Source organism: Mytilus edulis, chromosome 2 (genome assembly GCF_963676685.1).
Source record: "Mytilus edulis chromosome 2, xbMytEdul2.2, whole genome shotgun sequence".
NCBI lineage: Eukaryota > Metazoa > Mollusca > Bivalvia > Mytilida > Mytilidae > Mytilus > Mytilus edulis.
In genome coordinates, this window is record NC_092345.1 from 26174276 (window position 1) to 26201510 (window position 27235).

A 27235-nucleotide genomic window follows, 5' to 3' on the forward strand; every position below is an offset into this window, starting at 1 on the left:
AGACTGTGAATAAAAGTTTCAGGATAAAGAATATCTTCAGGCGACCTATTTCCGCATTCTTTTAATGAGAAGGGAATATATGTCATTATGCAGAATAAGTGGTCAGGCATTCATTAAACTGAGATGTGAGCTTTTTCGTTACATCTCTATGCCGCTGTCAAATTAGAGTTTATAAATGCGAAAATTTCACAAATGATATCGGATATGTTCCTTACGTCGAAACTACAAACCCCTTCCCTTTCATGAATGTGACCTACCGAATTAGACTATTTACCGGATTTGTAATCACATATAGGCAACACGACGGGTGCCACATGTGGAGCAGGATTTGCTTATCCTTCCGAAGTACCTGAGATCACCACTAGTTTTTGGTGGGGTTCGTGTTGTTCATTCTTTAGATTTCTATGTTGTGTCATATGTACTATTGTTTGTCTGTTTGTCTTTTTTGGTTTTAGCCATGGCGTTGTCAGTTTATTTTCAACGGCGATTCATGAGTTTGACTGTCCCTCTAGTATCTTTCGTCCCTATTTTGTAGAGATCATATTTTCTGCCAAATTTTCAATGGCCTATATCCGAATAACAAGCACACGGACCTTGCATTATTCGGCTTTTAAAAGTTCTATCTCATATAAACAATCATTTTAATTTATCGTCTTTTAAAACGTTTTTAATTATTTCAAGTTGAAACAGAGTATATCTTGAACATACTTAATTTGTACTGTTTAATACTAAAATATATGTACCAACTAAACATACTAAACATAACTTAAAGCTTTTGATTTTGTTTGTTTGTGAAAGTGTTCGTTCATTGACGTATTTCATTGTCAAAACAAAAAGCATTGTTATTATTTTTAAGAAATTTAAAACCCGCAAGGGTCCATAAATTGGTTACTAAAGTATTTCTATTTCTTCTTCATCAGATATGCAGAAGATTACGAACTGTACGAGTATATATGTCATGATCAAAACTACTGTAACGTTATAGTACATAAATTTCTATTTCTATTTCTATTTCTATTTCTATTTCTATTTCTATTTCCTATTTCCTATTTCCTATTTCCTATTTCCTATTTCTTTTCTATTTTAATTTTCTACTTCTATTCCTATTTCCTTTTTGTTTCTTATTGTTTATTGTCATTTGAAAAAAATCTCGATTGTTATGTTGTCTGTTGTGGGTAAGTCACTACCGGCGAAAAATGTTTTGTCGACTATTGCATAGCACACTGTGTAAATGGCACATGCCATAGTGTGATTGGCTGACCAAAATAACGTGGCGGAAGCTAGCATAAATCAACATGGCGGACGCCGGTGTGAAAACAGAGATCAGATCTTCAATGTGGAATCCCGGCGGTTTACAAAGCTTATTGACATTTGTTATTTTGACTTTAACTTGGATTGTGGCTTTTAGCTCACGTTTATTTGCTGTCATTCGTTTCGAAAGTATAATTCACGAGTTTGATCCGTGGTAAGTGACCGTTTTGCGGTTTCCTGCATGTGCCAACAGCATAATTATCACACACATATGCTAATTATTTATAGACGTTGCTCTTTTAATTTGCAATTAAGAATGTGTATAGATCATGTAGAGTAAAGATGCCTGTAGAATTTTTGAAATCCGTCTGTTTTTACTAAAATCAAGTGTCAATGAAATGTTCCAAATAAAATAATTAAAAATTTAATAAATATCAAATGTCTCATAAAATTTGTGCACATTCAATTTAGTCAAAATAGTTATGAGGTCTTGGAAGGCTAATTTAAATTTTTGCTTTGGCGCATTCCTGCGAAGATGTAAGGCGTTAAAGAAAAAAAATATAATAGCCTTTCAAGTCAAGACGTCATAATAATTTGGACTACATTCATGTCTGCTGCCTGGGCAGGATTTATATGTCTATATTTGGTATACAGTGGAGTCCCCGGTGTCCGCGCGGCCCGTGTTATCGCGCATTAGCTGATTTCGTCATATCAACACAGTTACACATACAAAATCGTTCTTGTTATTGTTTTAGCCTTCCGAAGGGATAAAAAAGAATAAAATTGATAAGTTCAAGAATTAATTAATAACTGAAATCCTGTGATTTACCATATTTGGCCAATTTCCATTAAAAAAATTTCATCATCAGATAAAATTAGTTTTATTTAAGTCAAATTAATATCAGATTGAAATAATTTTTGCTCTGCATCCTTAAAAGTGTGTTTGGTACAAACTGAGCTAAATTTCGTAGTATAAAATCTTTCCTTTATTCCAAATAAGCTTTTTTTGGAAGGCATGCGCGAAATCACCGGACATTGGAGGTACTCTCAGAACACGGATTTCCCTAATGTTGGACACATATTACTCAAAATCTAGAGGATGAAACCATACAAACAGAAGATTTTATAAAATAAAAGTATATTATGAATGTGTTCACACTAAATCATCCAAATATTGGTTTTATCAGTTGAATGAAGTGACGTCATAAGTCTTGGGTGCGCGGATACACCGGACTGCACCGTACATGATCTCTCAACTGGTGCTAGGGGCCTTGGTGGCTGAGTGGTCTAAGTAGTTATTGCTGTAATCACTAGCCAGTCAACACTGGGGTTGTGAGTTTGAACCCCGCTCATGCAGTTCCACTCGCCTCCAATCTTAATTGACTAGATCGATTGTCAGTTTTCCTATCGAAGGTCGTGGTTTTCTACGTGCACTCCAGCTTCCTCCAGCAATAAAAACTGGCTGCCACGAAATAGCCTAATGCGGTGCTTAAAAGTGGAGTTAAAACACCAAAAATCAAATCAAATCAACTGGCACAATGACTGGTACTTTTTCAAAGAAAATAATTTCATGTCTAATTTTCCCATGAGATCAAAATTGGAACTCGTCTATAATCATGATAATAATCAGTATTTACATGGGTTGATATTTTATAATATCAATGAAATTATAACGTTTGGTTTATTCAAGTCAATAGACAATACCAACAGCATAATAATAACCATGTCACCTTGCATCGACTGTAGATCCCTACATGTATGTAAGGTCAATGTTGAATCAGGAAGCATAAATGTTATTTATCTGTTTTGAACCTCAGGCTACAAATGTTGAGGTTTATACAATACACTTGTCAACCTTTATGACCCCAGGCAAATCAATTCTGTCTTTGGTATATAATTGTATTTTACCATATATATGACTTATTAAAACAGCATATGAATGGGGAGTGCTGCAATACATAGAACCCATTTTTTTTTAGTTTTTGCTTAGTTTCAGAGATCCTTTCAACTTACCTAGACAATCCCTAGACCATGTAGACTCATTGATTGTATCAAGGATTTCAAGACTATTCTTGGTAAAGATCTCTGTAATGGATGTTTTTTTGTAGAAGAGGTCAATTTTGAATATGTATCGAATACAGGCTTGTAGCAGGGATATCTCTCACGTGGTTTATTTGTGATCATGTATGACACTCAATTTAAATGATCTTTATAATATTTTTGCTTTCACAGAGAGAGGTGGACAGGAAAGGGGGTGACTTTGTTCAACTTCCTAGCTGAATATCAGACAGTAAAGAACAACTAAATTTAAATCTGATTAAATTTTATGTTTATAACCACCAATGGTCCACCATTATAAATACACTAAAATAAATAAATAAAAAAACATTTTTATTACCAATGAAAACTCTGGTACTCTCCACCAGCAAACTATAAAGGTCCCCAAATGTTTATTTTTTCTGTATATTTGTCTTGATGACATAAAATTGCAGATTTATATTTTTTCAATTTTTAGAACCACAATGAATCATCCAAAAAAGGGATTTTTTAAAAATTCTATGTAAATCTATAATTGTTGTTAGTAAAATATGACCATCCACCAGTAACTTTGTTTTCAGTGCCTCCAATTATCTGCCTCAAACAAAAAATATCAGCCTTGTTTCATGATTGTGTTTAGAGAAAATAGGATGACAACTGACTTTTCTGTACATACTGAAGACATTGAGAAAACTTTTTTGAGTAGGCAGATATTTGAAATCCTAATCTTTTATATTTTCAGGTAAACTGGGCTGCTGATCTATCCCAGTTTAATTAAACAGCCATAACCTTCAAATTCTCAACCAAATGTTTGCTTACAACCCCAGAATTTAAATTCATATGTTCCACTCATTTATACATAAAAGTGAAATTAACATAGGTTTTTATGTGTACATCATGTACATGGTCTATCACAAGTAAACCATGGAAACATATTTTTTAAGACCAATCACATTCAGGTACTTTTAGATATACAAATTAAATAAGACTAATTGATACATGTAACTGTTGCTATTTATTTTCTTGTATATTTTGTAGGTTTAACTACAGAGCAACACATTATATGGTAGAAAATGGATTTTATAATTTTCTAAATTGGTTTGATGACAGAGCATGGTATCCTCTAGGGAGGATTGTAGGGGGTACTGTAAGTATACATAATATTATCTACTGTAGACTCATATTTATTGGTTGGTAAAGGTTAAACATCAGTTTAGTTGTTCAACAAAGTCCAAGTTTTCTATTGTCTTGCATGTAGACTTTAACAACTCAAAAAAATGTCAAAATCTGGCTACCCTACAATCTCATTATGAAGTACTAGCTATATAGTACAAAAACAAAATAAACATGTCACACAATGAAGAAACCATAATTTTATAACGTTTGCATTCTTTGACATAATTTATGAAATAGAAAATGAAGGAACAAAATATGTCAATTAAATCCTGACAATATTTTTGAATTGGATATGTCTATCAATTGTAAGTGTACTGTGAATTGAATTGAAAGTATCCATGTTATATATTTATTGTAAGTGTACACATAAGGTGAACTGAATTGAATTTATTTATCTATTGTAGGTGTACCCTGGGTTGATGGTGACATCAGGAACTATTCACTGGGTTTTAAGTCACCTCAATATACCAGTTCACATTAGAGATGTATGTGTATTTTTAGCACCAATTTTCAGGTTAGTTTGTGCTATTTTTAAGAATAGATACATGTTTTTGTTGGATTGAGACATGCATCAAGTTTAATTCTAGTACACTAGAGACAAAAACCAGATGCATATTAATAAAAAAAAAAACTGAATTTGAGACAAAACAGACATACTTAAACTGATTGAGAATAGTTTGATTGCTTTGTCAATTACTGTGGTCATTATTGTTCACGGGATAATACTAATTTATGTGGATTTTGTTTGGTTTATTTTTAATGTTTAAAAGAGTATAGATATTCAATAGACTAGTATTCCAACGGAGTATAGAAATTCCATAGACTTGTATTCCAACGGAGTATAGATATTCCATAGACTTGTATTCCAACGGAGTATAGATATTCCATAGACTTGTATTCCAATTATGGAAAACCACAAAATCAAATATCTACAAAAATACAATTTTTACACATCAAATTATTGACACATCGAATCAGTACTAAACACATCAAATCATTGACACATCAAATCAGTACTAAACACATCAAATTATTGACACATCAAATCAGTACTAAACACATCAAATCATTGACACATCAAATCAGTACTAAACACATCAAATCTGTACTGAACACATCGAATCAGTACTAAACACATCAAATTATTGACACATCAAATCAGTACTAAACACATCAAATCTGTACTAAACACATCAAATCATTGACACATCAAATCAGTACTAAACACATCAAATCTGTACTGAACACATCGAATCATTGACACATCAAATCAGTACTAAACACATCGAATCAGTACTAAACACATCAAATCATTGACACATCAAATCAGTACTAAACACATCGAATCAGTACTAAACACATCAAATCATTGACACATCAAATCAGTACTAAACACATCGAATCAGTACTAAACACATCAAATCATTGACACATCAAATCAGTACTAAACACATCAAATCTGTACTGAACACATCGAATCATTGACACATCAAATCAGTACTAAACACATCGAATCAGTACTAAACACATCAAATCATTGACACATCAAATCAGTACTAAACACAAAAAAAAACATAACAAAAAGATAAAAACAAATAGTTCTGTGAGGAGTTAATTTTACTTTGCATTTATGCAACAGGTATATGAAAAATATTAACAAAATAAATATTTATGGAATGGAATGACTTATAAACATTTATTTTCTTACAGTGGTTTAACAGCACTGGCAACTTACTTTTTCACCAAAGAAGTCTGGAGTAAGGGAGCTGGGCTGTTTGCTGCATGCTTTATAGCTATAGGTTTGTACACAACTGGGCATTTTTATTTTGGGTCGAAACTAGATGAAAGGTTTAATTATGATTTTATTTATGATAAAGTACTGTAACTACAGACATTAAAGGAAAACAACTCTGATGGTAGCTTTGTTTTGCATACATTAAATTAGGATGTTCAGTCATAAAAAGTAATTTGTTAATACAGTCATGACAGTGTCATTGAAATCATTGAATGACAGTCTTAGACACAAAGTATTATATAATAAAAAGGAACTGAATAAACTTATAAGGAAAAAATATAGACAATTTAGACATAAAATGATAAAACAGATTATAGATTCAAATAACGGCTGTCCAAATGATTTTTGGAATACAGTTAAGAAACTAAAAAAGGAGAACTTCATGGATCCTAGTTCTAACATACAACCTAAAGAATGGTTTAAATATTTTAATAAATTAATGAATACTGATTATGATAAAAATGTTTGTAATGATAAGAAAGAGTATACTACTTTTAAAGATTGTAACACATGTACTAAGATGTTAAATAGTTTTATTACAACTGAGGAGGTGGTTATTGCAGCAAAATCTTTAAAGAATAATAAAGCAAGTGGTTCAGATTGTATTACAAATGAAATGTTACAAATATCTTGTTATATGAATATTGATGTTTATGTAAAATTGTTTAATCTTATACTTAAGTCTGGTATCTACCCAACTTTATGGAGAAATTTTTTTATTAAGCCCATTTTCAAGGGTGGGTGTTTTAATGATCCATCTAATTACCGAGGTATAGCCCTTTCAAGTTGTTTAGGAAATTTTTTTCTAAAAGTTTTACATAACAGATTAGAAAAGTATCTTGAAGGAAATGAACTGATTTGTCGTGAGCAAATTGGATTCAGAAAGGGAAGTCGAACAAGTGACCATATTTTAACTCTAAAAACTATAATTGATAAAGCATTTAAATCATCAAAAAAGATATATGCCTGTTTCATTGATTTCAGGAAGGCATTTGATACTATTAACAGAGATGCCCTCTTTTACAAATTGTCTTATTACAACATAGATGGTCCCTTTTTTAGTATAATGAAAGATATGTATAAAGAGGTTTTGTACTCGGTAAAGATCTCGGAAGGTATCACTGATTTTTTTAATTCCTCAGTTGGGGTAAAACAAGGGTGTATTTTAAGCCCTACATTATTTTCTTTATATATTAATGATTTACCATCTATTTTTGACTCAACATGTGAACCACCCAAGTTAAATGATAATGATATATCATGTCTGTTATACGCTGATGATTTAGTCCTTATTTCTGAATCGGCTAATGGCTTACAAAAATGCCTTGACAAGCTTAGTTTATATTGCACTAGTTGGGATTTAACAGTAAATCTTGACAAAACCAAAGTTATGATTTTTAACAAATCAGGTAAAAAACTTACAAAAGACAAGTTTGTTTTTAGTGATAATATTTTGGAACACTGTACAGAATATAAATATTTGGGTATACTGTTTAAACCATCTGGTAGTTTTACAGAAGCAGTGAGACTTCTTTGTAAAAAAGCCTCAAAAGCTATATTTTGTATTAGAAAACTGTTATTTTCTGATGATATCAATGTATTACCTCACTTAAAGCTTTTTGATGCTTGTGTTAAACCTATACTTCTTTACTGTAGTGAAGTTTGGTCTCTGTATATGATAAAAGATATTACAAATCTAGAGTCAAAATATTGGTCATTGGCTACCATCAAAGTCCAAATTAAATTTGCAAAAACTTTAATTGGAGTAAATAAATCAGCTGTCAATTTAGCAGTACTAGCTGAACTTGGTATGTATCCAGTTTTTATAGAAGCTTTAAAACTGTCAATTGGCCTCTGGTTGCATGTGATCAAATCTGATAACAATTGTTTACTAAAAGATGTATATTGTTCCAACCTGCAATTAACCAATGGATTTGCTAAAAAGATTGAACAGTTACTTGCTACTTTAAATTTTTCACATGTTTGGAAAAATCATGATACTATTTCAAAAAGACGTTTATTATATGCAATTCATACCAAACTTAATGATAGATATCTTAATTATTGGAAAGAAAATATATTTTGTGATAATAAATCAGTACATGGTAATAAGCTGAGAACATATAGACAGCTTAAAGAAAATTATAAATTGGAAAACTATTTATTGTTAAATATAGACAGAAAAGTAATAGGGCATTTTGCTAAAATTCGTATTAGTAACAGTGTTCTTAGAATTGAACAAGGGCGTCACACTAAAACCCCTGTAGAAGAAAGAATTTGTCCTTTGTGCTTCTTAGAAGTTGAAGATGAATTTCATTTCACTTTAAAATGTACAAAACTAAATATAATTAGAGACCAACTGTTTTCCAAAATTAGTGAAATAGTTCCCTCTTTTTTAAATATGACTAATGAAGCAAGATTTAAATTTTTATATACGTGTGTTGAGACTGACATAATTAGAATTATTGTTAATTTATAAGCGACATGTACATTTCTAGAAATGCTTTATTAAGCACTAAATAACTGTGTGGTACCACCTCCTCATATAATGTTTATGAAATTGCTATGATATATATATGTTTGTATTTTTGTGTATAACAAATTTGTATTGTCTTGGTATCAATCCTGTAATTTTGGATTTTAAACCAATAAAAATTACTTACTTACTTACTTACTTACTTACTTGAAATCACATAAATTGTTAAAAAAAAAGGGTAGTTGTCCCCCCATACACAAGTTTATGGTGCATTCTATAGAATTCACATCTCACCTGGTAAGGGTTTATATGGGAAAATAAACATTCATTTCAATATATTGTTATATCCTATTAAAATAAAATAACTGAAAGAAAAATAAGTTTAAATATATCCCAAATCAAGAATGAGATTTTGCATGATTCTCATATGGACTGGTACCTTAGAGCAATAGTTATTTGTTTTCTTACTTTTGTAGTGCCAGGCTATATCAGTCGTTCTGTAGCAGGAAGTTATGACAATGAAGGAATAGCTATATTTGCCTTAATGTTTACATATTATTTATGGGTAAGTGAATTAGTGTGTATATATACAACACACATTTATACATTGATAAATTGTATGCACAACATTAAACATTCCTCTTTTGAATTTGATGTGTTACTATATAAATGTGTATTACTATAAAACAAATGTTTGCAAGTGTGCATACACATAAAGCATTTGTAAAGTATCTATTATACATGAATATGGATATTAACAGAAAATTGAAAACTATTATTGACTATAAAATAGCACTTTTGGGCGAATGCATTCAGAAATAGTTAAAGAAAATACAGAGAAAATTTAGATATAAAGATTATTGGTGAAGATGGAATAGGTAAACACTGCAATAACCAACTGGGGATTCTTTTTCATTGGATACCAATTTTTGTGGAATGAGGAAAGATAGTATTTATATCATTTGAATTGTTGCTTTATTAGCTCAAGACGGCAAACAAGCCTTCAGAAAATGTGTACATTGTTGAACTTTAAATTTATGGTTTTTCTAAACCCATGAAATGATTGAAAATTGGTGTCCAACCAATAAGGAATACACAGTACTAATCGTAAAAAGATTAAATCAATATTTTTGGCAATTTAAGGTAGTACCTAACACCTTCACTTCAATTAATTTGGCTCGTTTAATTTTCATAAAATTTTGACAAATTATTTACTTTGACCCTTTAACAAAAATATAAAAATTTTAAAAAATTTGAACCAACCAATTGGTCAGAAAAAATACACTGGTTATATAGCAATTTGACAAACACCAATTTTTATGATTGAGAAGCTTAATATCCCTTTTACAACACAACGTAATTAAAACATTTAGTTAGATACCACCTTCATGACCTTAAGTGTAACAAACTGATATATATGAAGAAAATAAAATATGCAATGAAATTATGGACAATAATTATGTTGAATGAATATTTTATTTGCAAAAGCATATAGAACATGCTATGGCAATACATAATATAAATATATAATGTGACAGAGAACAATATGAAAATAACATACATGTTGTAGCTAACCAATAATATCAGATCTAGCTTTCCATGCACTCTTCAAATAGTTACAAAAATGTTACAAGATACTATAGACAATGATAGACAAAAATTAAACTTTTATGTTTTTGTATTGATATGAATAAAAATGTATGCAATAAAATTTTAAATTATATTTCATTAATAATTGAGTTAAATAGAACAAATAATTGTTATGTTTCAGATTAAAGCAGTAAAAACAGGATCTGTGTTCTGGGCAGTTTTAACAGCTTTATCTTACTTTTATATGGTAAGTTTCAGACATTCTTAAATTTTCCATATCTTATACAGTAAAAAAAAATGTTAATTATAGCTGTACAAATATGTTTACAGTTCATGATTAATTAATTGTTTGTGAGTACCTATTTTGGTGGATCGAAAAGAATAGTATGTCCAGGAAATATGGATAATGAGATTTTGACATATTCTGCAAACAGATAATGGTCACCGTACAGCTTTCTTAAAATGATCAAAACCCATACAGCATATATAGCAAGTTATAAAAGGCCTCATCATGACAAATGTAAAACAATTAAACTGACAGTCTGATTTATGTACAAAACAGATATCTTTTATTCCCAAAAAGCCAATGCATTACATCAGTACAACAGAGATAACAAATACAAACAAAAAACAAATAGGATATTCAGCAACAATTTACCACTGACTTACAGGCTACTGACTTGGGACAGGCTCTCATAGAGTGGCTGTGTTAAGCATGATTGCAAGTGCCCAATCCTCCACTTATCTTGAATTGTGGTGTTACAGCACAATATTAGAACAAACTAAAAATCAGTTAAAAATGACTAAAAGACACCAACAAAATTTGTTTGCTTCCTGTTGTAAGAGTTCATTACCAAAAATGTTTTTATTTGGATGCCTGTAGAACCATGGCATAGTTCACTAAACAAATTAATAGTAAACTTGTTCTGTGTACTGATAACATACTCCAATAGTTAAGCTGTAATACACACCAGTTATCTGTGTACTGATAACATACTCCAATAGTTAAACTGTAATACACACCAGTTATCTGTGTACTGATAACATACTCCAATAGTTAAGCTGTAATACACACCAGTTATCTATGTACTGATAACATACTCCAATAGTTAAGCTGTAATACACACCAGTTATCTGTGTACTGATAACATACTCCAATAGTTAAGCTGTAATACACACCAGTTATTTATGTACTGATAACATACTCCAATAGTTAAGCTGTAATACACACCAGTTATCTGTGTACTGATAACATACTCCAATAGTTAAGCTGTAATACACACCAGTTATCTATGTACTGATAACATACTCCAATAGTTAAGCTGTAATACACACCAGTTATCTATGTACTGATAACATACTCCAATAGTTAAACTGTAATACACACCAGTTATCTGTGTACTGATAACATACTCCAATAGTTAAGCTGTAATACACACCAGTTATCTATGTACTGATAACATACTCCAATAGTTAAGCTGTAATACACACCAGTTATCTATGTACTGATAACATACTCCAATAGTTAAGCTGTAATACACACCAGTTATCTGTGTACTGATAACATACTCCAATAGTTAAACTGTAATACACACCAGTTATCTGTGTACTGATAACATACTCCAATAGTTAAGCTGTAATACACACCAGTTATTTATGTACTGATAACATACTCCAATAGTTAAGCTGTAATACACACCAGTTATCTGTGTACTGATAACATACTCCAATAGTTAAGCTGTAATACACACCAGTTATCTATGTACTGATAACATACTCCAATAGTTAAGCTGTAATACACACCAGTTATCTGTGTACTGATAACATACTCCAATAGTTAAACTGTAATACACACCAGTTATCTGTGTACTGATAACATACTCCAATAGTTAAGCTGTAATACACACCAGTTATTTATGTACTGATAACATACTCCAATAGTTAAGCTGTAATACACACCAGTTATCTGTGTACTGATAACATACTCCAATAGTTAAGCTGTAATACACACCAGTTATCTATGTACTGATAACATACTCCAATAGTTAAGCTGTAATACACACCAGTTATCTGTGTACTGATAACATACTCCAATAGTTAAACTGTAATACACACCAGTTATCTATGTACACCAGTTATCTATGTACTGATAACATACTCCAATAGTTAAGCTGTAATACACACCAGTTATCTATGTACTGATAACATACTCCAATAGTTAAGCTGTAATACACACCAGTTATCTGTGTACTGATAACATACTCCAATAGTTAAGCTGTAATACACACCAGTTATCTATTTTTTCCAGGTTTCAGCATGGGGAGGCTATGTGTTTATTATAAATCTTATACCACTTCATGTGTTTGTGTTACTACTCATGGGTAGATATTCTAGAAGAATCTTTATAGGTAAGTCTTACATCATTTATTTAAAACTTCATCAGGGCTTTTGCATTAAATCATGTGGTACCCAGGGAAGATACTCTAAAATGGGGTAATTATCTATAGAGGCGAATTAGAATTTCACTTACATTTCCACTATGCAAAAACATAGATGACACCCCAACCCATAGTTGAGATTTAAAAGTGACTTCCCTGAGTCACATGTATGGTTTGATGGAACAGCCCTCAGTTCTTTTCGCCGATAATTGTAAGAGTTTAAAGACATGTTCTAAAAACTAACTTTTGATTAAATTTGTTGATTTATCAAAAATGGTGGAAGTTTTTGGGAGCAAAATATACTTGAGCTGTTCTGTTTGTTTGTCTGAATGCCTGTCTATCGTCAATTTGATTACACTTAATTTCAACGTTCTTTATAACACATACACTTGTTTAATTGGCAAGGCTCACAAAATATAGATTTTGAAACATATATACTGTTACTCATGAAAAAGAATTGATAAAAAATGTATTGAATATTAAGATAAAAGTGTTAGAGTTATATATATATATATATTCATGATATCCTGAATTCATAGTCATGCTAATTCTTCTTTTTTTTTCAGCATATACATCATTTTTCATCGTAGGATTAATATGTTCAATGCAGATACCATTTGTAGGATTCCAGCCAATTAAAACAAGTGAACATATGGCATCAGCAGGTAACTAATTCTGTCACATGATCAAAACGTCATTCTGTTTGATAAAGGGTTTCCTATGAATCAATTGTTGTAATTTATGAAGAGCAGTAATTATAGAAGTGTGACACTCTTTAGTCAATTTTATTATATATTTGATGTGTTTATCTTGTTTTATTATGGTCAAATAATTTTTCAATTGTTGGTAGAAACTGGAAAATTAAAAAAAAAGTGTTTTTAAGAGTGTAAAATTTTAGTGTGTTATAGTGTTTTTGTTTGGGTTACTGTCTGATTGACATATACTAACACCTCTTTTTATTCCTATGTTTGTTTCATTGCAGGTGTATTTGCCTTAGTGATAGCCTATTCCGCATTGAAGTATACACAATCATTTTTAAGCAAAGCAGAATTTAAATATTTTTTCTTAGTATCAGCAGCAAGTGCTGCAGGCTTTATATTCTGTACTGTCGTAGGATTAACGTGGGCAGGTAGGTGTACATTTTGTTTCAGTTTGGTTTGAGCAAACAAAGTCTATACATTCTGGGAACTTTGCAATTGTTTGACAACACAAATGTGAGATTTGTTGTAGCGATTTCAGAAAATGCTGCATACGAACAATGATATCAAACATTTGAAGTTTAAGTTTTTATTTTTGCAACATCTATCTCATTGCAATTTTGACTATAATAAAAACATTTTTAACATTTCTGATGAAACATCTGTATATAAAAGGAAAATTTAATTGATAAGGTACTTTAAAAAAGCTACCACTAATCACCTGAAAAAAAAAGTAAAATCACAAAAATACTGAGCTCTGAGGAAAATTCTAAACAGCAAATTCAAAAGCTCAAAAACATCAAAGGAATGTCATATTCCTGACTTCGTACAGGCATTTTCTTAAATTTGCTTGATCATGCTAAAATAGATGCTTCTTCAAAGATTTATTGTTAAAAACTGAATGAAAAAGACAAAAAATAAAACATGGACTGATTTGACAGTGTGTCCAAATATGTAAATACAAAGTTACTGAGGATAAAAAAAATGTGAAATATAGTTTTTTACTTCAACTAACTACATTTTTAACAGAATATTGAAAAAAGTAATCATACTTTGTAGGTTACATTCATCCATGGAGTGGCAGATTTTATTCCCTGTGGGACACAGGATATGCTAAAATACACATCCCAATCATTGCCAGTGTGTCAGAACATCAGCCTACAACATGGGTCTCCTTCTTCTTTGATCTTCATATATTAGTGTGTGCATTCCCTGCTGGTGTGTGGTATTGTGTAAAGGAAGTTAATGATGAGCGAGTGTTTGGTAAGATTTATGTTTATTAAGTTTGTTGTGCTAGTCTTAATAGGGATACTTCAGCTTGTTGTCTCTGTGGGCATTGGCTGCATCAATATTTGTTAAAGTTTGGGATACTGTTGCATAAGATCGATTAATGTTTGCTGTATGATAATAATAATTATCATATACTTAGACTAAATACCATATGATTTTTACCGTATGATAATAGCGTTAAATTAACGTATATTCCATATTTTTTCCAATTGGTGCTTAGCGAGCTGATATGAAAAGTTTATCACATGCTTCGATTGTTATCACATGCCTTTTCGTAACATTATCACCAGGGCCGTAACTACATTGAGGCAAATTAGGCAAATGCCTCATGATAGAAATTTCAAAAAAAAAATGAAACAAAACTGAAAAGATTGTCTTAATATCAAATTGTTTTCACGGAAAGTGTCTAACAAGAAGCAAGTTCTCTTCACTCTCTGGTGTCGCCCCTGCATGTTTTTCGTGATCCATGTTTCTTTTGTACTTTTAGTTTTCAGAGTTGATGGTCTATTGTTTGTACTTCTGTGTCCCAGGTTTGCCTTTTGCTAATTTATTGTCTTACTTTATGACAATAGTCTGAGTGTTGATTTTCATTTGTAAACGTGTGGTTTTGCAATGTTGCATACCCACCGATGTCCAGATATTGTGCGAGAAAATATTTTAAGAATATACAAGACACAGAAAAAAATGGTCATTTCTGCATGGAGAATTGAATTTGATATCAATGAATTCACAACTGGCTTCTTTTGGTTGATAAAACTAGATAACATGGTTTAAATTAAAGTAAGGTTGCCAATTTTCCGGTATCAAATAATTTGAAGAAAAAAAGCAATAATGTATTGCCATATGACCATTTCCATTGATGGGTTAAACTTGCATTAAGTCATGTTCAGACCCTTTTACAGAAAATAAAGGAATATGGAGTAAATGTGCACGAAACCTAATCGCACACAAAGTCAATGCATACAAAATACTAATGATCAATCATTTGGTCAAAGTTGCTGGAGGGTCTTCAACAGTAAAAGAATCATTAATACCGTAAAACAGGTTCAAGGTGGTCCCTAGTGTCGACTTAAGCAGTACTAGTATTTAAAGCAAAATATTGCACTGTCATTATATTTCAATCTAGTCATAAAAATTTCACCAAAGTCTAAGCACAATACAAGACTAAAACAGACAGACAGATCCGGTAGTAATTATTATAAGAATTACGAATTTTGCTTTGTCCTACATATCGGTCTTTTAATGTTGTTCATAAAACCTTAAAGTCTTAAATTACAATGATAAAATTGAGAAAGGAAATGGTGAATATGTCAAAGCGACAACCACCCGACCATAGAGCAAACAACAGCCGAAGGCAACCAATGGGTCTTCAATGTAGCGAGAATTCCCGCACCCGTAGGTGTCCTTCAGCTGGCCCCTAAAATATGCATAATAGTACAGTGATAATGGACGTCATACTAAACTCCGAATTATACACAAGAAACTAAAATTTAAAAGCATACAAGACTAACAAAGGCCAGAGGCTCCTGACTTGGGACAGGCGCAAAATTGCGGCGGGGTTAAACATGTTTATGAGATCTCAACCCTCCCCCTATACCTCTAGCCAATGTAGAAAAGTAAAAGAATAACAATACGCACATTAAAATTCAGTTCAAGAGAAGTCCGAGTCTGATATCAAAAGATGTAACAAAAGAAAATAAATAAAATGACAATAATGAATCTATGTTTTTGCTTTCAGACCAGAATATTGCCGAAAAAAAAGATAAAAATTAATTGCGTTTCAATGTCAGAAAGAGTCCGGGAAACGCTCAGAATGCACGATTTTGCGTTATTTTCTCAGAGCTTCTGGGGTCTTGAGCGGCTCCCAGTCCCCTCGCCAAAATGTTTTCGCCTCGCTCCGCTCGCCGATATATTTTGCCTCACTATTAAAAGAGGCTAGTTACGGCCCTGATCACATTGCATTCCGGTGATACTCGGCAAATTCCGGAAAATACACTTCAATACTACGTTTTCAGTGAAAAACATTACAAAGTAGTGTACAAAATAATTATTTGGATACTGGAAAATATATTGTGTAAAATAATATAAAAAATTAAAAAAAACCCAAAAAAAACAAATTATTGAATAAATGCATTTTTTAAAAGTTTCAAACATAATTTAGAAAGTTATATATACTATATTTTTATGCTTTTACATTTTTCTCACTGATACACATAGTTAATATGGCTTCTACTAACCAAAGCTCCATTTGGAGCTAATGTGTTTAGAGACTACTTATGTCAGTACACCTTTCCTATATTGCCTAATAATTTAGAAAGTTACTTTAAAAAAGGTTGACTTCTCAAAACAATGTTCATTATGTATATTGTTGAATTATTTTTTTTTTTTTGTCGATTCGTCCATGTTCAAATGGTTTTTTTTCTCTGTTGAGGCATATGTTAGAAAGATTCATATTGAATGTACCAAAAGTTGGGTCCGACGTCCGTGAACGTTTCACTTTTTGAACTTCTTTTCTAAAAGGATCAATATATGAATCTGTTATTTTTCTTTACTGTTGAAGCATATGATAAAAAGATCATAACATGTCATTTTTTATATCACATGTATTATCAGCCCTCAGTCAATATCAGCCCTCGAGCCATGCTCATTACCATTTATGGTAAAAAACCACTATGACAAAGTCATATGACTTAAATATAACTCCTCAGCACCAAAATATACCCCATTCATTTTAGTGTTTTATGTATGCCCACAATTGGCAAAATATATTACTATAGTACCAACAGGATTTTGACATTAATTTCTTCTTTTTTTTACAGTGATATTGTATGCAATCTTTGCCAGTTATTTTGCTGGAGTAATGGTGCGTTTGATGTTGACACTGACTCCAATAGTGTGTGTCCTAGCTGCCATTGCATTCTCTAAAACATTTGAGATCTATCTGAAGGATGATTCACCAAAATCCAGTTCTAAGGAGGAAGAGGAAGAAAAGAAACAAGACAATAAAAACGACAGACTTTACGACAAACCTCAGGTACTTGTATTCCATAGTTGTCTGGATTGATAATTCTTTATTTATTACCAATAAAAAATCTTATTACCAATAAAAAATCTAAAAAGGAACCTAGGTCATCTACTGTATCTCTGAGGTTTCATGTGTGTTTGAATCCAAATTGAGTGGGATTGTTCCGATTTGTTAGTTCTTTGTTCGTTTTCGTGTCAAAGGTATGTGGTTCTTGCTGTGCATACCAGCTTCCTGAACAACAATAGCTGCCCTCCAATATATAGCCAATAGTGCTGAAACTGGAGTTAAACACCAAAAATCAATCATCATTAAATCTTAAACCAGGAAATAATACCTTATCCAGAAAATACACAAATTGTTTTCAAGAATTTTATTTAAACAGAAATATTCTCAAGTAACTTTGTATGTTTGAAGTTAATTTACTCTCCAGTGTTTCAAACTTATTTAAAACGAGCATGATTTTCACAGGTTGCCAAACCAAAGAAAGTAAAGGAAGACCGTCCAAAAGATCAGGACAGTGTGGGAATGAACATTAAAACAATCATTGTGATAGCCCTGCTGATGATGTTAATGTTGTTTGCTGTCCATTGTACATGGGTCACAAGTAGTGCTTATTCCAGTCCAAGTATTGTACTGGCTTCCTATAATCATGATGGGTAAATGTTCTGTGTGTAACTGTCCATTTTAGATATGGTTTAAGGGATGCAAGAATAATATTTGTCATTGAGGACCAACTGTGTTCCTTCTTATAATTAAATCTTCTTTTTTGATTGAATAAATGGTTATGGTATTAACAATAATCCATTAATGTAAACTCTGATAACAAAGTTTTGATGCAATTTTAGCTGAACTCTCCCATTTACATTATTCACTTTTTATACCCCACCTACAGTAGTAGAGGGGCATTATGTTTTCTGATCTGTGCATCTGATGAAGTTGAAGTCCAATCAACTTGAAAGTCAGTACAGATGTTCCCTATTTTATGATCTTTCAAATTTTAAGTGCCAAATTATATTTTTAACCCCAATTTCACGATCCACTGAACATAGAAAATGATAATGCTAGTGGGGGCATCTGTGTACTGTGGACACATTCTTGTTTTACTTTTGGGATATTTCTTAGATTTGTGATAAAAGATGTTTCGAAAAACAAATTGTGATTGAAATCAAAACAGTAAAGCTTGTTTAAATTTAATATAATTAAGCTTGAATTTTATCTGCAATTTTTTTCATTATCATGATTATGCACATTCATACAAAATTAGGAATTTCACACAATAAATTGAATTTGTTTTGTTTTATTATATTTGTATTACTTTTTCATCTTCACAAATTTACTTTTTAAAATACAATTGTTCTCATTTCTGTTATACAGAAGCAGAACAATATTGGATGATTTTAGAGAGGCTTATTTCTGGTTACGTCAGAATACTGGTGATAAAGCTAGAGTAATGTCATGGTGGGATTATGGATACCAGATAGCGGGTATGGGGAACAAGACAACACTGGTGGATAATAATACGTGGAACAATAGTCATATAGCTCTGGTTAGTATGTTGCTGTTCTATCATATTCTTTGTTGTGAGTCGCAGAATAGATTTGTATTTAACAATGCACATAAGGTCATGCAGAATATAATATTTTTTTTTCTCTGGTCTGAAAAATACTGTATTCCCAAGTTAAGAATAACAAGACAAAAGATGTCATCAATTTGGCTGTGGTTAGAGTATAAAGATTGTAAATTTGTAACTTAAAGCCAACTGTTGTGATTTTCAGTTTTCAGTTTATCTGCTTTTTAGACAAACTTTAATCTTACCCAAAGGTTTCCAAGATTTTCTACAATTATCCCTTTTCTCACTCTTTTTACATACATATTGATTAAAAAATGTCTGACTAGGAGCTTTTACTGCATATCATTCAGGATGTTGAAAAAGAAACGAAGAATATCGATCCTTAGCAATATATATTTTTTGAAAAGCATATCAAGTGACACAGTAGTCTACCATTGAGTGTTTTAATTTGCAAAGTTTTAATTTTGTGTTTTCATATTTGATATAGGTGGGTAAAGCCATGTCCTCCAATGAGTCAGCAGCTTATGACATCATGAGGGCGTTAGATGTGGACTATGTATTGGTTATATTTGGTGGGGTCATAGGTTACTCTGGAGACGATATCAACAAATTCTTATGGATGGTCAGAATTGCAGAAGGTGAACATCCGAAAGATATCAGGGTAAGACAGAAGAACAGTGAAAAATTTAGTAGTTAAAAGGCATTCGGTTTTTACAAAACCATCTTTTAACAATATTACTGAAAATTATAATTACCAAATACAAAGAAGAAAGCAACAATAAAAGGCTGCTCTTTTAAGATTATACATTATTTCCATTATTTCAGTGGAAATATCTCCATATTTATTTTTGTCCAGGATGTTCCTACAATTAGGCATGCATATATACCAATAAAAATTAGCATCTTGATATTAGAATTGAACAAAAACCACAAGTGAAATCTGAAAAAAGCATTGAAATTATACACCACCATAGAAACATTTCTCATGAAAATCTTTTAGCAAACAAATTAAAAAGAGTATCATCATTTTGTTTACAATGCATTACCTTTCTACAGTTAAATGTTCAAAACAGTTGAAATCTTCATCCCAGAATCTGGACAAATCCAACCATCTTTATTACTTTAAAAAAACTGTGCAAACCATCAAATCTGACATCCCCTGGCAACTTAAACATATACTACCTTTTGAAAATCAAAAGAAAATTATGCATTAGAAGATCTTTTATTTTTAAACCAGATTATGCTTCTTAAAACTATTCTAACAAATTTCCATTTGCAGGAAAGTGATTATTTTACACCGCAAGGAGAGTTCCGTGTTGATTCTGCTGGGTCTAAGACATTGCTGAATTGTTTGATGTACAAATTGTCCTACTACAGATTTGGAGAACTTCAGGTAGCTAGCTTTGTACTGCATTTATTATAACACTTTAGGGTTGTCTTGCTATCCAAGAAAATTATATTACCTGTACACAGAAATCACAAGCAAAATATCTAAGATTTAGGTTCTGTAAGTTATTCCTTGACTTGTTTGAATATTTTTGGCAAAAATGTTCATTAATGTATTCACTTGTATTAAATAAAGTATATGTTGTGATGAAAACATAGAAAGAAAATAACAAGGTGGAAATTATAACAATAAATTGAAGTAAAAAGTGAAATTGTATTTTTATGTTTATACTCTGAATTGCAATTAAGCATCTTCATTCACATCTTACAAAACTATCAGTTGAAATAATTTAGAATGGCAACAATTTTGGAAACATTTGGAATCTGCAGTATATATAAATCTTCATCATGCATAAATTCAGCAACTTAGAATCGCAGCTCGCATCCTAATGATGGTTTCGCATTGGAAAATGGTGATAAATATGTATACAAGTATTAATTTTAACATGTAAAATCTTTTTTTTATAGCTTGACTTCAGAAGTCCACCTGGATTTGATAGGACAAGAAATGTAGAGATTGGAAACAAGAACTTTGATTTGACACATTTAGAAGAGGCTTACACTACAGAACATTGGTTGGTTAGGATTTATCGGGTCAAAGATATGACAAATAGAGATATCGTCAAAAATCAAGCTATGCCAAAAGTTAAACCAAAGAAGAGGAGCAAGAAGGTAATTAATTGTACACACATGAAATTTAAGGACATAAGAAAATTAAAGGAGCGTGTCATAATACACTTGTCTTGTTATATTAGTTCAAAGGTGATAACTTTCCAGACTTATATAGGCATGAATTTAGACAGGCTGAATTTTATTATTTTAAAAAAAAAAAACAGATAGTTTGTATATTTTTATTTGTAGCTTAACAATTTAAATCTAATCCTGGAGTTTGTTAGATTTTTTTTTACTTGTACATGTAAATGACATTTTTGAATACAGTTTTTATGTGCTTTACGAACTCTATGTAAAAATGGCTACTCAATTTGATATACTATTTACAGACTGGCAAAAAGAAGACTGGTTCCATTAAACACAAACCTGTGGTAAAGAAGGGGAAGAAACTCAGCAAATCAAAGAATTAGACCAGTTATTTGAATTAGGTATGGATGCTGTTGGGATGCATGGTTTGACTGATCTAGACGGATGCTTTGTATGAGTCACTTATGTTTATGATCATAACAAGCATTGTACACTATAGCAACATGGTTACCTTTGAAGTTTTCTGTTGGAATATTTTGGAACATATCATCAGAGACATTTAACAAGTTCCTTTGAAATTTGTATAAAATATTTGCTAGTATGTATCTGACATTTACAAGTGAGAAAGTATTTGAAAACTGTTTTTTTCATGCATTTCTTTATTGAAGATGGTGTAAATTTTATTTTACCAAATAAATTATTTCGTATGGCTTTGATAAAAGGAGATTCATGGAAGTCACAAAATTTCAGCACTCTAAAATCAATATTTTGTCAACATTTTAGAATAAGTATCAATAAAGAAATACAAATCAAATGATTTCAGCAAATCTCACCTTGATAAATACCATGTTCATTTCTTAACTTGTTTTTAGGTTTATACCTTTTCGATGATTTAAGAAATACTAATTTTTTGTTAAAATATTGATGGTGGTATTTGAATGACATTTATAAGGAAGTACTAGATTGATTTAAAGCTGTTCAAGTTTTAAATGGCTACCATTTAAATACTGTGGATTCTTTTATTTTTTTTGTGGATACCATTTTTTTGTGGATTGAGGAAAATTTGAGTTTTTGTTGATATTTGAAGTCTGCATCCAAGCCTATAGAAACATAGTACCTTATTGCACTTTTGAATTTGTGGTTTACTGATTCCCACAAAATCCTCAAAATTTGGTATCACACATTTAGTGAATCTACAGTAGCAAAAATAGTATTGATAGTATGTTTCCTGTATTCTTTTATACTGTAAAATTGGAAAAGTTTCATATCATTGAATTCAAAATTGTCATATATTGTCATTGGGATGATCTGGGGATATTTTTAAGTAAATTGCCTTTGTATGATTATGAAGATTTTTTTGATTTTTTTTAATTATTTTGAAAAGATTTTTTCCGAAAATAGACTTTTGTACCCTGTTAAGACATTATAGAATCTAGATATTTATTTTTATTTAAATACACAATGATCAGAGGTCACATTTTATAATTTAGCATTCTTTATTTTGACTTAAAATTCTTAGTGTATATATATTATATACAAATTACTTTAAAATTGATGTGAGAAAGTTGTCTTCATTATAAGGTACATTCAGTGTAAGAAAGAGTTGATATGTGTGTAGAGACAATATTGACAATGATTTTGAGAGAATCTTTATAATTCATTTAATGGTATGTGTTGTTATTAATTTGTTAATTAATTTTATTTAAATTTATATCAATAAATTTAATATGCTTTTTTTCTGTATTATGTTTTGGTGCAATTATTTTAAATTATTGAGAATAGTTCTGCATTAAATGCCATTCCATTATCATAAGAAGTGAATAAGATTCTTGGATTTTTTTTTTATTATTAATGACTTCCTGACATGAAATCTTCATTCTAAGAATTTTGTTCACAATTCATCAGCATATTAGACATTTCTATTACCGGTACATTGAAATAAGATCATTAATTAAGTATGTACAAGTGGTTAGATACAGACATTGCATAGTTTTTGTAGTCAGAATATCTTACATTGGTGGTCCTTTTTCTCTCAGTCACTAAGGGTGTTAATAATTTATTGGGTGAAAATGGATATGAGGCACTAAAGTTAAATATTGTTTGGGGTAATTACTTATCTATAATGTCTTTCTATATTAAGTAGTTGTCACAAAAGGACAGGCCACAGATATGAAAAAAATTACAATGCTGATACTTTTCTATCAAATATAAACACTTGGTGGGGTATTTACAGCAACTTCAGAGCTTTAAATGAACCAGTTATCAGTAATTTACATTAACAGGTCACCTTGTTTGACAGATTCTTTTATTTAAAGTACTACTTGAAGGAGAGTACTCATATAAACCAAAAGTTCTTGTTCAGGAAAATCTTTGTTGCTTTGAAGGTAGCTTCTAGCTTTAAGTTCTGTTCCTTTATTTTGATTGATTTTTCATTTTTATTCATTGAAAGCTAGAAATATTTGAAAAGTTGACATAACATATGCCTAAATTGATGGTTTATATATTTTTAAGGAGCTAATACATTACTGCAACAAAAGATCTATTTATACCAATAATTCTTTTTTTTTTCCAACTCTTTAAAAATTAAAGACTGTTGCACAGGAATCTGGCAAGACAATTAAATTCAGGATCATTTCCATATATCACTGATGATAAATTTTGATCTCTATTTTTTTGTATGAAGAATGTCTGAGGAACATTGAAATTGTTTTAATATTTTCGAAATCTGTTGTATGTGTACATTATTTTAACACTTTTCTCTATTACACCCATATTTCTAGTGGGAATTTGTGGTTGAGCAGCATTTACTTTTGGTGGTGTATTTTTATGGTCATGTAAATAAATTTGGTAAGGACTTTAATGTCTTTAGTGTACAAGTTTCAGCTTTTGTGTAAATGCAGTTTAAATGTTTAGGAAGTGGAAGAATATGTTTGTGTTGTAATTTTCTGTTTTTGTATTCATATTTTTACAACATATTATTACAATTTGATTACAATCATTATTGATGCTGTTCTGTAGTCTTTGATTGATGATAATAAGCATTTGCTAATTTGGTGTCTAAACTGCTTATAGGTATGTAATGATAAATCTTTTTCATGTGAAAAGTTACCAAAGTAAAGGTTAATTTTCTACCTGCTGGATAAGATGATTTTTAGTTATTAAAAGAAAGGTCAATTTTCTGCCTGTTGGATTTAAGGTTTTTTAGTAGGTACTAGGATTGAATTTCTTAGGTTATATTTATATTGTAGTATTTATATATAGTCCTAAAAGATCCAAGGAAAGAAATCCCTATTACAGATACAAAAATGTACAATAAATAATCTTGTCTATCCTCTCCATGCCAGTGGGTTAATGCACTTTTCTCTTCACCCTTCACAGATTTCCCAAGTAAACCAAGGTGATAATGATTTATATAAAATGTTGCCCCTAATATTTACTATAACCTTAAGACAAGAGGGAGAAGGGCTAATTGCACAACACCAACACCCACATTTAATTTTTTTCATGGATATTTGATTTCGTAGTTTGCTTAAATCTGTAAACAAGCTTTTCAAATATGTGTACTTTGTTGAACATCAAAATTTGTGGTAAACCTTAAGTCAAGAAATCTACGAATATTGGTATCCAACGAATATGATAAATCCACAGTCATTGTCGCATGGTAAATAAAAGAAATATACTACTTGTCATTTGCAATTTCCCCATCTATGCTGAAAGCATTGTTTACTGCATGATTAACTGTTGTTTTGATAACACCAGTATGAAAGTTTTTGGAACATGGCCTATATAACTATTGTGGTAGATGTAAAATATTATTGATACTAGGATATGTTGCAATGGTAAAGAAATGTCACAATTGAAAAATCATGTGAACTTTTTTTTATATAATACAAGGAATATATAAGACTGAGTATACTTCCTAGGTTACATGCAACAAATGCCAAAATTGAGACAAAAATCTCAAAAAGATATATTTATTATTTGTTATATTACTGGTATGAAGCAAAGAGGCTTTAAAACTTACTAAATCCAATATCTTACAAAAATGAAAAGTCTTTGTCACAAACACATGTTTTCTTTCCATAGAGGGATACATAAAACGACAGATTTTATGTTTATGATAACATTCCTTGTGTCTAGGGTCTAGTGCTATTTTGAAGAGGCAATTTTCAACGATCTATTTCCTAAATAAACTTACTTTTAAGTCCCGAGTTATGATTTTTGTCGTAACATATTTTTTGGTGAAAAGAGCACCTGCACAGTAAATGACAAAATAGTTGTTCTGTCATGTCTATTGCTTTTTCTTTAACAAAAAATTCTTGGTGGTGGAGAAGATATTTTGAAGTTCTTAGTGTAACATTGGTAAAATGTATTGAAAACTTTCTCTCTTACCTGGCACCTTTTTTTGATCAGGTAAACCCCTATGGAGCGACCACAAATGAATTATTTATTTTGTTCATGATTTTGCAAATAATTGATTTGGACCAAAAATTAAATGTTTATTAGCTAATATATACCCTTGTCTGGTTGGACAAGTAAACTTTATTGTATTGCAATTAAATTTTTGTTATATTTTTCATAATTAAGAACTGTAGTTTATAGAATCTGATTGATTGTTGAAATTAATGAACTTAGAGTGATTTAAATCATGTAAAAATCTAATTTCAAAGAGAATAAATAGTTTTTTGTAATGATAGGATTATAATCAATGATTGTTACAATATAAGAATGTAAAAAAAAGGCAAGCATTTATATATGCCAAATAACATTTGTATAACCAGCTTTTCTTTTGTATTGAGCTACCTGTCTCTTCAAAAAATTATTATGCCAAATTCATTGTTCCAGAATATGATGCTTTCTGGGTAATATTTTCAAAGGCTTTCACTAAAATGTTATGATTGCCACTTATTAAGTATTAAATTCTAGATACCTTTTGGTTAACCTTAATTTCAGTTTATAAAAACAATGAAATTACCAATTGAATTTTGAAAATGCCCAATAACAATTATGTATATATTTGAACACAAGTAATTAAACTTCTGCTGCCTCTTATTTATACACCTTACATTTGTTTTATCTGCCATTATCTGCACATGCCATGAGATGTAATTGGTTGAGCACACGACATATGGATACCTGATTTTGAGAAATATGGTTCTTTTTATAAGATAATTTTTCAAGAGTTGTATGTTAAATGATCTAATGCAGACTGTTAGTTGTTTTGTGTAAAGTCTATGAAACTGTATGTAATTGTTGTTTACTTATTGAGGATTAAAACTAAAACAGAAAATATGTGTTAATGACTTATATGCATGACTTTTTTATTGTAATACATAGAGTTGGAGCAAAAATAAAAGCACAAGACTTATCTGCTCACTATTCAGTTTATCTTAGTAGCTTTGGGCTAAGGAAGTGACATGAAAATAAGTTGTGATTTTTGTCGAGCCTGCAACTTTTGTTGCAGAAAGCTCGACATAGGGATAGTGATCCGGCGGCGGCTACGGCGGCGGCGTTAGCTAACTTCTTGAAAGGTTTATATTTTAGAAGGTGAAAGACCTGGATGCTTCATACTTTGTATATAGATGCCTCATGTTACGAAGTTTCCGTCAGTCACATGTCCAATGTCCTTGACCTCATTTTCATGGTTCAGTGACCACTTGAAAAAAAAGTTCAGAATTTTTGTAATGTTGAATTCTCTCTTATTATAAGTAATAGGATAACTATATTTGGTATGTGCGTACCTT

General features: G+C 30.8%; 1 protein-coding gene across 1 annotated transcript; it reads left to right on the forward strand.

Annotated features, from left to right (window-relative positions):
* Positions 1-1260: 1260 nt before the first annotated feature.
* On the forward strand, positions 1261-26781 carry LOC139511836 (dolichyl-diphosphooligosaccharide--protein glycosyltransferase subunit STT3B-like). Its single transcript, XM_071298950.1, has 17 exons — positions 1261-1465; positions 4327-4435; positions 4869-4978; positions 6175-6263; positions 9212-9300; positions 10507-10572; positions 12634-12733; positions 13330-13428; positions 13746-13892; positions 14521-14724; positions 17571-17785; positions 18245-18432; positions 19151-19322; positions 19834-20007; positions 20626-20739; positions 21261-21464; positions 21794-26781. Exons 1-17 carry the CDS (start codon positions 1296-1298, stop codon positions 21872-21874), a joined length of 2331 nt encoding a protein of 776 aa, XP_071155051.1. The 5' UTR covers positions 1261-1295; the 3' UTR covers positions 21875-26781.
* The last annotated feature ends 454 nt before the right edge of the window (positions 26782-27235 follow it).

What these genes read in the sequence shown, in the direction of transcription:
- LOC139511836 (XM_071298950.1), top strand. Translation starts at nt 1,296, where the DNA reads ATGGCGGACGCCGGTGTGAAAACAGAGATCAGATCTTCAATGTGGAAT. An exon ending in GACTTTACGACAAACCTCAG is followed by an intron (nt 17,786 to 18,244) that starts GTACTTGTATTC and finishes TGATTTTCACAG; the next exon opens with GTTGCCAAACCAAAGAAAGT. An exon ending in ACAATAGTCATATAGCTCTG is followed by an intron (nt 19,323 to 19,833) that starts GTTAGTATGTTG and finishes TATTTGATATAG; the next exon opens with GTGGGTAAAGCCATGTCCTC.